The sequence below is a fragment of the Cucumis melo genome, chromosome 7 (genome assembly GCF_025177605.1).
Source record: "Cucumis melo cultivar AY chromosome 7, USDA_Cmelo_AY_1.0, whole genome shotgun sequence".
NCBI classification, from domain to species: domain Eukaryota; kingdom Viridiplantae; phylum Streptophyta; class Magnoliopsida; order Cucurbitales; family Cucurbitaceae; genus Cucumis; species Cucumis melo.
In genome coordinates this window covers 29516941-29529181 of record NC_066863.1, presented here as the reverse complement: position 1 = coordinate 29529181, position 12241 = coordinate 29516941, and the positions used below count along the sequence as shown (strand labels likewise).

At 31.6% G+C, this 12241-nt stretch overlaps 1 protein-coding gene across 1 annotated transcript; it reads right to left on the bottom strand.

Moving 5' to 3' along the window:
- Window positions 1–1064: 1064 nt before the first annotated feature.
- LOC103494853 (oligopeptide transporter 4) lies at window positions 1065–8234 on the bottom strand. The gene is made up of 6 exons (XM_008456229.3): window positions 7518–8234; window positions 5964–6061; window positions 4076–4639; window positions 3332–3584; window positions 2475–2657; window positions 1065–1836 (listed from the first exon to the last, which is right to left on the bottom strand). Exons 1-6 carry the CDS (start codon window positions 8019–8021, stop codon window positions 1222–1224), a joined length of 2217 nt encoding a protein of 738 aa, XP_008454451.1. The 5' UTR covers window positions 8022–8234; the 3' UTR covers window positions 1065–1221.
- Between the last annotated feature and the right edge of the window lie 4007 nt (window positions 8235–12241).

Genomic DNA, 12241 nt, shown 5'->3' with positions numbered 1-12241 from the left:
ATGGCCCCGAGTGGTATAGTGAGAGTGGTTGTGGGTGTAGGAAAGTAAAAGGAACTGATTTTGCGGGGGCCAGAGTTGGAAACGTTGGACACCATGACTCGGACAGCTCGGACAAAAGGAAACCAACTTGACAAGTTGTTTTTATAGGGGTTGGTGAAGTTTTGGCACGTCTCTTTCTCTATTCATTGGGCTTTATCAAATATAAAGCACGTGATAAATATATATATATATATATATATATATATATCTTTAGGTATTTGGGTGGACCAAGTAGGTTAATTTTGTTTAATAGTATGGGGTTGACGGGTCTTTGGCAAAATATGGTTAACCTTCATCTCAAATTTAATTAGTACTTGAATTAGTAACACATCTATTTTATCAGTGTCATTAGCTTTTACAATATGGGATTCTTGACGTCCAAGTGTAAATTTGTGTCAAAAAAAAAAAAAGGTAGAAATGAGCTAAGAAAAAAAGAAATATAAACTATAAATTTGTTATATTTTATAGATCTTACTATATTTGTTAATTATTTTAACTTTTTATATAGAAAAATCTCTTTTTAGATACTATTTTGTTGGATTACTTAACTTCGCAGACCTAATAATTAAACCTAATAAATAAATTTAAATTTAAATTTTGTCATGAAACCTTAACCATAGACCTTTTAAGCCACTTCCATTGCAAGACCTTATAACAGTACTGGTATTTTTTAAACATCATTAAACACATATTTTGCCAAAAGATCTGTGACATATTGTTAATTTATTTATATTTTTGTTTTGAAAATTCAAAATGTATTTTTACAAATTTAGAGTTTGAATCATGTCTATTGTCAGTTTTTCTTACAAAATCGTTGATATCATTTTAACACCCTTCATATTTTGTATTTGAAACTTAATCCGTGACCGGTGCTATAGCGAGAACTTTAATCACGTCCCCAATAGTATCTCTGCCACCACTACATGTACTATGATGAGAATGAACACTTGCATAAAAAAATGAGACACTATAGTTCACCACCAATGTCAATGTCATACTTGCAATTGCTCCTAGCAAGATGGGGATAATCACAAAAATCTAACATGTATTTTGAGAATAGTATAGGTTTGTATGTAATTAGTGCTTCAATCTCCACGACCTTTACAATAAAATCTACACCAAAGAGTCTTCGACGCCAACAATTTATGAATGTTTGAGTATTACTTAAAGCATCTAATTTGTTTACCTAACTGGGCAGCTATCAACCACCACACCTTTGGCAGTAGGACAAGCAGCCAAATCACAATGCTCACCAGCAGTTCCCCACCACTCAACACTCCTCTCTTCCATCCCAACTGAAAAGTACAACAACACAGCCATGAAAGCCAACCCACCATCCAATGCAGCTGAAAGAATGTAATTATATCTCTGCCACCACTGTTTCCTGTATCGAAAGATAACGAAATTGAATATGGTTCCTATCAGAATCCAGGCATTGTAGTTCACTGGTGTTGCTGGGGGCATCATTGCCGTCGCTCCAAGCAACACAGGGAGATTGATTAGAGGAATCCAAGATTGCTTTGGGAAGGCTCTGTGGAGTAGCCATACTAGAATTGGCCCAATTGCGCCACCAAGGAAGAACCAGTTCATGGTACCGTAGAATCCATGTGATCCGAATATCCGCTTTGGCCCGATCAGTCCCCATATGACTGATGCGTCGAAGAAGACACGATCGCTAGGACACGTCCATGGACTGTTGGGAGGAAGGAGCTCCACTTGGCATATGTTTGATATGGAAGTTAGCAACCACCATGCCACACAAAGATTGATAGTTCCAGCTAGTATTGTACCTATGAACTATATTACGCACTCAAAAACAGAACAGGAATAAATCAGCAAGTTTGCTAAAAAGGTTTTTAATTTTCTTACAACATCACATATATGGAGAGGAGGATTTCAACTTATGACGTCATAAACAGTAGAACTACTTTAGCCAATCAATTATGTTAAAGGATTAAAATATTGACATCGATATCAATGAATATTTTTATAAACCATGAAATTTATAAAATTTATTTAGATTAGTAATTAAATTGTTTTTACTCTCAAACTAAGTTGTGGATATTGTTATTAGTACTCCTATTTATATTGAACTAAACAGACGATGTTTTTTATGGTTGACAAGCATTTATAGAAGAAGTTGGAGATAATCATGGATATTTAATATTGATGTCAAACTCTCCAAATTACGGAAATATCAACATGTTGTTCATTCTGGTTATGCTGAATCTGTTTGGGACCTTTGGTAATGATTTTTTTTTTTTTTGAAGAATTTACTTGAGATATTTATTAATCGTCATATAAAAAAAATTAACAACAAAGACCAAAATCAGTATTGAGTTAGAATATTGAAATTTGATATTGGTAAGCACGAGAACCGAAATGAAAAAAGTATAACATCTTCAAAGAAGTTGAATGAGGGAAGGAAATGGCACCTGAACTAGGAACATTGATTTTGGAGGAATCTTCATATAATGTCCAAGCTTGAAGTCACTGAGGAAAGAAACAGCTTGAGCCATGCTCATGTAGCCATAAGTTTTAAAGCATACATTAGCAATTGGTCTCCCTGGATATATAAGTCCTATCACATACTCTGTAATGATATTCAGCCCTGGAGTCTGTTTTTGATCCATTGTTCAAAACATGAGAATATGTTTTAACATTCAAAGACAGTTGAAAATTGTAAAGTAGAACAGAGGACCCTAAATACAAGAAATGTTGTATTTAGACTTAGTAAATTTGATTTTTTTAGCTAACAAAGAAGTAAAAATCTTAATTATTGCTACTTTTTAAAATAATGAAAAAGCTCCAAAGCAGTGAGCTTTAAGCCTTGGCGTTCACATAAGGTACACGCAACTTATTTGTGAGCCTTGCCTTTTCAAGGTGAGGTGTTAGATTTGTGCCTTGAGTCTAGGCACGCGCCTGAAAGGGATTTTTAAGACATTGTGAAAAATGACTAGTGTTACCAAACACTTGTTTAAAAGAGAACAAAAAAAAGGTGACAATGCAATAACTCCTTCCATTAGAATACTATTCAAAACTTAGCTTTCTATTTTTGAGTCCAAATTGTTTACTAATGACTATTTCCTTCGAAACAAAACAAAAAAAACCAATTACTATCAAACGAGGATTAAGAAAGGGAACCAATTTTACTAGCAGATGAATAGGTTGAAACCAGTCACTGATACCGAGAGTGGTAAAAAAGAATTCATGTGGTTGTTGCATAATACGATGCCGATTGAAGGAATGCAAGAAGAGAACAAACGTAAAGTTTTTTCCTTTCCAAACTAACCTGATTTGTTGTGGCAGTAATAATACTGATGGGAAGAGTGAAAAGAAAGGCCATGCCAGCAGCAAAGATAAGCCCCCACCATGGAAGTTGAACTTGATGCCTCAAAAATATGCAAAGTATTAGAGAAACCAACACTGTCAAAACAAGCAACAAGTAAAACCACCAGGAAGGTATGTCTTCATATCTCTTCATCAGCTTGGTATGGATATCCTCTTTGCCTTTGTACGAGGCACGGTACCGTTCATAGATCTCCCTATCCATAATTAAAAAGCAGCATCGTACACCTAATTAACATTCCTTGTTTCAATTGCATAAGAGAACAATCCACTCAATGGCATTCACATTTCTCACACACCCTCTAAAAGGTCTGAAAAATAAAACAAACTAAAATATCTCTGCCCGTTTCCCTTATTTTCTTCTCTCCTTACTTCATTTCACTATGCCATTTTGAGCAAAACCATTTTCATTCAAGTACATAGTGGTCCACAACATAGCATATATCTCAGTTATTGTTTTACACCAAATATGCATTAAAGTTATACTTCTAAAGTCACTCTCATTTTGAGCAGTAGCAGAACAAGTCAACCGTTAACTAATTGTTTAATTCCAGACAGTAAAAGGGATCTCGACTTAAAAAGAAAATAAAAAAAACCTGATGCTAAACCGACTAACAATATCCTTAGAAACTTCCGTAATCAAGTTCAATGATAATAGAGAAGATTTTTCATTCTTCAATATACATACCTTCCATAGAAGAAACCAACGTGAGTAAGTGTAGCAGCAACAGTGGCAAAGCCAAAGCCATAAGTAAGTGCAAAAAACATACTCAAATGGATCTGTCCATGCTCCTCATACTTGGCCAAATCAAGCTCAAACTTGTCATTAACAATGGCAGTGACGTTATAAAGCTGACCTTGAGCAGTGAACAATTTAGAGGAGAAAATTGGGAAGGTGGAGGCATTGTAGAGGTTAAAGCCCCAGTAAGCAATGGGGACAGCAATATAGATGATCAAAGTGTAGCCCACAAAGATATTGACAATGGAGAAGAAAGGGCTGATGAGAGGGCTGAACAAGAAGGAGGAGACAGCAGACCAGTCAAGAGTGAAGGCCCCAAGGCCAAGGCCTTTCATTCCTGAGCCAAGTTGTTGGGCCGTCACCGAGTTGGGGAAAGCCCAACAAACCCAAGAGATGCTTGTCAGTGTTGGGAAAAGGTAGCCTGGGATTACATACCATGAGAAGCTACAAATTAATGCAATTAAGAAGAACTTTCCTCTTGACATACGACAGTCTTCTTTCTCATGTAAAGCCCTGTTATGGAGAAAGTAGGGAAAGAAGTTACTCTAAGGATAAGAAAAAATGTTTTTATTAAAATTCTTTTGAAAAAGATTGTTTAAAATATACGTTAAAAGTACTTTAAAAGCTGCTCTGATGCTAAACATTCCAATTTTTTTAGAATGACTTTTAAAAACTGCACATGAGGAGTCGAACGATCAACTTGTCGATGGCAAATAGTAATAACAATATGTGCCTTGTCCTCTTAGTTATGCTAGGATTGAATTTAAGTTACTCAAAATCCAACAACTACTTTGTATTCTTGTAGAATATAACATGTATAGATAGGTCTAGAGATATGAGACGAGTGTTTTGGTTGAATTGTTCTCAATCAAACAAATTAAACAATAGTACTTTTTGTTTTGAACAAAAGATAAACAAATATTGATTTGCAATACGGTGGAGATTTGATCCTCCAATTTTAAGGAATGAAAATGGTGTTTTAACAATTGAGTTAGGCTCATGACACACACGCATTATTAGACTAGGACGAAATTAGGGGTGATTTTTGGTGTATGTCACTTGGTTAGATTTTCACTTAGCACATGAGTTTTAAAATATAGCGTAGTTTCACAATGATTAATATGGCATAGTTTCATAATGATTGTTATTATAGTCCTTATGATTATGTTTCTGTAAGCTACAATCAAAATTAATGAGAAAATCTTTATTTTCTTTTGCTTTAGTTTGTTTTGTTGTCTTAAAACTTTGTGAGTGTTTCTTTTCAAATATGTATGTTTGAAAATCGCAACTTTAGACATTACTTTTCTGTTTTACCAATTATAGTGGATTTTATTTCACTTAATTACAGGCTGGGCATGATCATTATCCAAGCCCCATCTACTAACTAGTTCTTTATTTGTTTTTATTTTGAAAATTAAGTTTATAAACCTTGCTTTTTTGTTACTTGTACATTTTAAAATATTTTAAAAACAGTATTAAATTTTGAAAACTAAAAAAAATACTCGTAGAACTTATTCTTTTTTAAAAAAATTAACTAAGAATTAAAATATCTAATTGAAAAATATGAAAATTATTTAACCATTAAAAACAAATAGTTATCAAACCTAATCTCAATTATTTATCGATTCTTACTAAAAAACATTTATTTAAAAAAATTGGTAAAATTTCAAATACAATTTGTTGGGGGGCGTATGCATGGCTTTTTACAAGATTTTAATTAAGTCCAAAAAAAATTAGATGAAAACAAAGCATATAATTGATATAAGAAATCATTTAAAAAATATTAATATTAATACTTAAAAAGTAATATACGAGAAAATAGAAATAGTTGACTCACCGGAAGAGGGAGACCTGAACGAGCGTACTGGGCCACCACATATGGGCCGGCTCGACCACGTATTTTCGCAAAAGCCCAGCCCAACCATAGCCCAACACCTGTCATTCGACCAACCCGGGACCCGACCCGACCCAAAGTCCTTAAGATAAGCCTCTATTGACTCTTTGAATTAATTAAAATAGAAATGGGATTCATTTCCCCATAAATAAATTAAGACTAAAGAAAGCTTTTGTTTAGGAACTTCAAACTAAGATTATGTAAAAGTAATTTATAAATTAGTTGAAATCCAACCAAAATAAATACCCACTTGCACTTTGTAGTCATATTTAAAATAAATAAATAAAAATATGTATTGGTTACAATCAAATTTAAAAACATTTTTAATAAAATGCCAAAGTACAGAAATACCCTTCCACCCACCGCCCTCGGCCCCTCATCATTCGCAACACAGAAACGAAGCAAAAGTGAGTCCACCTTTTCTTAATTATCAATAAAAAAAATTAAAATATCATTTTCATCATTGGACTTGAAAACTCATCCCACTTTAATTTTCATATTCTTATACATTCAAATTTTAATTATTCTACGTTTAATAAATAAAATTAGTTAGTTGGTTTAACCATAAGTTTCTTTTAGAAAAACTAAATAAAATACATCAGTATTAATTTTTTCTCGTTTAAACTTTGGAAATATATTCATATTCTTTAAAATGAGGAAAATTTGACAAAAATTAGCCCTCTAAATTTTAAATTTTGAAAATGGGTCCAGTTTTTTTAAAAAATTGTTTTTCAGAACCTTTACAAGTGAAAAGTCACAAATGTCTTTAATAAAGTCAAAACTTTAATTCTCAAAAAAATTGATAACTCTTTTTCTTAAAAAAAAAAAAGAAAAAATAGAAAGAATCTTTTAAAATTTTGGCCGGAATTTACGACTTTTCAATCACATTCTTGGTCGAAAATAAAGAAAAAAACTTCTACTCTTTTTTCCTTGATATTTATATCTTTCTTGTTTTATATATTTTCAACTTTTCAAACCAAACAAATAAGATATTGACTGAGATAAATTTTTTAAACAATTCTTATCATAAAATACCAAAGAATTGTATTAAGAAAACACAGGCAAAAGGTTTAGTTTATAAATTTTTTCAATTTAATTTTGGTAGAATAATGTAGATAAATAAGGATTTAAAGATTCTATATTATCGTAAAAATCTCAAAATTGACAATTGAATAATCACTTTTTATTAGTTCCTCCCCTTAAAACTTTAAATTGAACAAAGTGCTAAGTGTGCTCATCTTCAAAGTCAATAGTTTAAATCAAAGATTTAGATTCCGATTCCGATTCTGCAATGGTAATACTAAAATAAAATCAATTAAAAAAATTGAAAGACTTTTAAATTATTATTATTATTATTATTTTGTAAAAGCTTGATAAAAAATTTAAAAATTATTGTGAACGGCAAAACAGAAGAACACTTCTATCACTATCTGAAAACGTCCTTACAAATTTAGATACGAAGGCCAAGACGATATTAAAATTAGGGCTTAAAATTACCTGAGTGGTAACGATGAGAAGCCAAGCGGCGACAAACGATATGTTGCGACCATAAAATGCCTTAATAATATTCACAATTCCGACGGCGTAAGCCGAGCCACCACCGAAGGCTGTCCCGGCATTTGCGAATATCGAAATCAGAACGTGCTCCTTCATGTTGAACGGCCCCGGGTTGAGCGAGAACCGCCTAGACCCGAACCCAGGCAATCTGAACCGGGTCGCTGGCAGAACCGCCGCCATGAACTGGCCAATAGGAAGAGTGGCGACTTGAACCGTGATCTGAGTGATGATGAGAGGCTCCGTTCGGTAATAGAAGAATTGGTTCAAAAATGAGAGAAGAGCGCATGAGAGAAGGCCGAGAGTCCACATCCGGAAGGTCCAGACCGGGAGCGTCGGGTCGTCGGAGTTCGTCACGGTCAGCCGTACTTGTTCGATCGGGGAGATATCGTCGTCGTCTGCAGCGGGATCGTTGGCGGAGAGTGGCGGCGGCGGTTGAGGGTCCATTGGGGACCGACGGCGGGAGATACGGACGAAAATGAAGGGTGTGAGTTAACGCAAGTAGTGAGGCTGAGTTGGCTTTTCTGATAGAAATTAATTTAGGGAAAAAGCAGCTCGCGCCTCGCATAGGGACAATTTTGAAATTTTCCATTTTATATGTTGATAAATGTTTTTAACTTACTTGGCACTCTAGAAAAATGTTGACTTATTTGAGCTAATGCAGACATGGTGAGATATAATTATAAATAACATTAGTGATATTATAATTTTAAAAATTACTTAAAATTACTAAATACTATCTATATTCATTATAATTACATTTAACTTGAACATGGTAGATAGATGATCCATGGATATTTCAAGCCACTTAGATAAAGAGAAATATTAAGAGAAATATTAGATGATATGTAATTAGCTTCTTTTTTTTTCTTTAAATGTTTGTTTATCATTTTACGTAAATTAACATTAACGTAACAATTATTTTTAAAATTAAAACATAATTGTTTGTTCCAATGGAAAAATTGATTCGAATTAGTTTAGTGTGCCATTCAATAATTAATTTAAATCCTTAATTTCTAAATACAACTATATTGTTTTGTCAACATATAGGAATATAAAGGGGACTAAAATGAATTTATGTTGTACAATTTTTTTACAGACAAATAACATGTTATATATATATATATATAAGACGATAAGCTTTTGGTCTCTATATTTACCAAAATCACAAAAATGCGATTTAATGTATTAAAGTTTGTATTGATAGGATGAAAGGTAGAAGCTTGATATTTTCACTACATTAATGAATTGAATAGAGAACAAAAAAAAGAAAAAAAAAGGTTGAGAAAGGGAGATGGAATGAATGAATGAAGATTCATAATCCGTCAAATTCAGAGATTCAAAAGATATCCCACTTGTAGGCTGCATTATTATCCCAGTGATTTTTTTTTTCTTTTTTTGTTAAATCATCATGTTGCTTCCTATAAACATTCTTTAAATTTTATAATCTTAAATTGAGTCATTCCTACTGCTTTATAAAGAAAAAAATTGTTATCTTATTAACATTTTTATTTTAAAATTTTACAATATATGTTTACATATTTTCAATAAATTTTATTTTTAACGTATTAAATTTAAAATTTATTGAAAATATAATAACTCAAATTGAAAAAGTGTAAATACATATATTAAAATTAAACAAAATTTTAAGATTACATAACCAAATAATGTGCTTTCATCTTTTTTCTACAAAGCCTCGATCTCTATGTTAATTGGACAGATTTATGCAAGTTGAATTACACTCACGTCAACTTATTACGATCTTTTCTTTAATTACAATATTTTCTTTTTCAATCAAATAGCATCACAATAGACGCATAGTGTTGTCAATGGAACCATGTTAGGTTTGAAGTTAAAATAGAGGCAGGGCGAGATGGGACTAAGGTCAGGATTGAGGAATGTACTCCTCGTACTCGGCCCTGAAATATAAACGGGAAAAAGATAATCTTCACTCCCTCCCTCATTCTCCACGTATTTGGGAATTTTCTGTCTTGTTCGAGGCAGAGACCCGTTAAATGGACCTCTTTAGGACTCAACTATATTATATAATTATCTAAAGAATATATTCCATCATGGGTTTAGATTTATCAAACCATCTCAATATTGAAAGGAAATAATTAACAAATAGTACCTCCACCTTTATAAAATATAGTTTTGCTTTCTACAATTTCGAATAGTTTGGTCAAATATCAAATCATGAGTATTTAATATATTAACGATAAAAACAAAGAAAAAATGAACTCCCAATAAAAGTAAGCCCCATTCTTACGATATTAACAAACCACACAAATATATATTTTTTATTCATCTATAGAAAAAACAAAACAAAAGAAAAAGTTTTACAATTCCAAAATGGAGAAAACAAGAAATTTAATCCAAACGAGTTGTCATAAATTAGGAGCATGAATAAAACCTTAAAGAAAACAAAGCAACTCAACTTCAACTTCCATTGAAGAAGAGTTCTAAAAAGCTTCACAAATATCCAAAAAGATATAGCAAGCAATCTCCATGGAAGAACAACAATCAAGTGCTTCAAAAGATTATCATAGCAATCTATACGACTATCAAGAGTTCAAAGCCATGATTGGTCATCTCAACAAAGCCACTCATTTCAGTCCCAATGTTTTATCTAACCATCTTATCAATTCACCATTTTATCGTCAACGTTTGAATGAAATTTACAAAAATAGTATTGGATCAACTAAGAGGATCATGTGGCATGAAACAGGTGATTATTTCATTATATTTTTAAGTTCACTTTGTACAAACATTTGAGGCAACAAAATAGAATTTAGTTCAACGATATATAATTTGAACGATCAATTCCTCCCTAAAAATGGAAGGTTCGTTTCCATGCACACAAATATTAGGTGAAAGACATATATTTTAACCAACTGATGGCTATATTTAGGTCGGCAAAAAGGAAAAATCCAAACCTGGACAGCAAGCACAAAACAAAGGGGGATGATATCAAATATATCACTTGCTGGGAGGCTATGGAAGCAAATTAAGGTAGGCCTAATGGGCATTCTTCCAAAGAAAGATGTGAAGTAATAATTACAGTTTTATCTTTTCATGTTATGTACATTCGATCGATACTTATGTATAATTTATATTTTCTATACTTTATGTGTAATCAGCAAAGCCTTTAGGTTAGCATCTTTCACAGATACTTCTCTACCATTTGTTGCCTGGAAAATCCTCTTGTAATGTTGTTGATATTGATCATGGATAAGACAAAAACCATCACAAGCGTCTTCTCTGCTATCCTTCGACCTAAGAACGAAAATTGTGATCAGTTTTGAGGTTTTGAGAGATCGAGTTACTGAAGAAATTTTGGAATTTTCAAAATTTCCAAAAAAAAATTTAACTCTTTGATCCTCACGTACTTATACTTAATAGCCTATATATATCATGCAAATCTCAAATGCATAGCCAATTGACACATAAACTTCATGAAATTAATGAATTCAGTGGTGAACTATGGAGTTTACACCTCAATTTACCAGTTATATTATGCCGATTTTTGTTAATTTTGCTATTTTTAACCATTTTCTTAAAGTTGTTGTATATATTTTTTTAAAAAATAATTTATAAGCTTATATATTTTACAATTTGAATACAACGCATAATGTTTATTTTTATGAAAACAATATTTAAATGATATCTATTTATAACATAAATAAAATTTAAACAATTGCAACGTTCCTTTAAGATATCTAACATTCATCAAAAGAATTTGAAATAAAAATCATCTCTTTATGCATGGAGTGTCTGCATTGGAGGTCAATATATGAGACAACGTTATAATCAAAAAATGTTACATTATTTATATTACAATGTCAAAATTCATAAAATTTACATTCTTATTTGGTAGTTTAACCTTTTTATGTTATATATTTACTTATGAAAAGATGGTAATACGAAAACAGTAATTAAAAAAAAAAAACTAGTGTTATATGATAAAAATTTCATATATTTTATAATTTTTAGTTAGAACTATGAGATTTCATGTGCATTAGACGTGTTTTTAGACCAATTGTATTAAAGATGAGAATGAATCTAAACTATCATAATTGATTATGGCGGCCTTTAGGTGAAAAAATGTTTCAACTTTTCATCGTATATAAATATTCTTTAAAAAAATGAAGAGAGAAAAGAAAATGAAATCTATGTCATAGTTGATGGAACACTAACAAAAATAGTACCTCAAAAAGAATAAAAAAGTATACGTTGGTTCACAACTTTGTTGCGCGGTAACAATGGTCTTTTAATACATTTGTACTATGCCTTTTAGTTTATTACTTTTTCTTTCTTTCTTTTCATGCAGTAGCACATAACACATGCAACATACAATAGAGAAAAAAATGAGAGCAATATAAACAATGAAATAGTGTTTTAGATTGTTTATCTAAATAGACGTAATTATCTACGTTTTGTTATTTACAAAAAAATATTTTCAGCATTTTGCTATTTATAACAAATTTTCTAAAAAAATTGTTATGTTATATAATTATAATTCTTGATATAATTTCCAAATTTACTCATTTTCTCCATTTAGATTTATGGAACATAAGTGGATAGAATTATTTTCATGTTTTGAAGCTTCAAAAATTATTTTTACTTTTCAAATGGAAGAGTATAACTAAAACGAACCCAAGAATTTA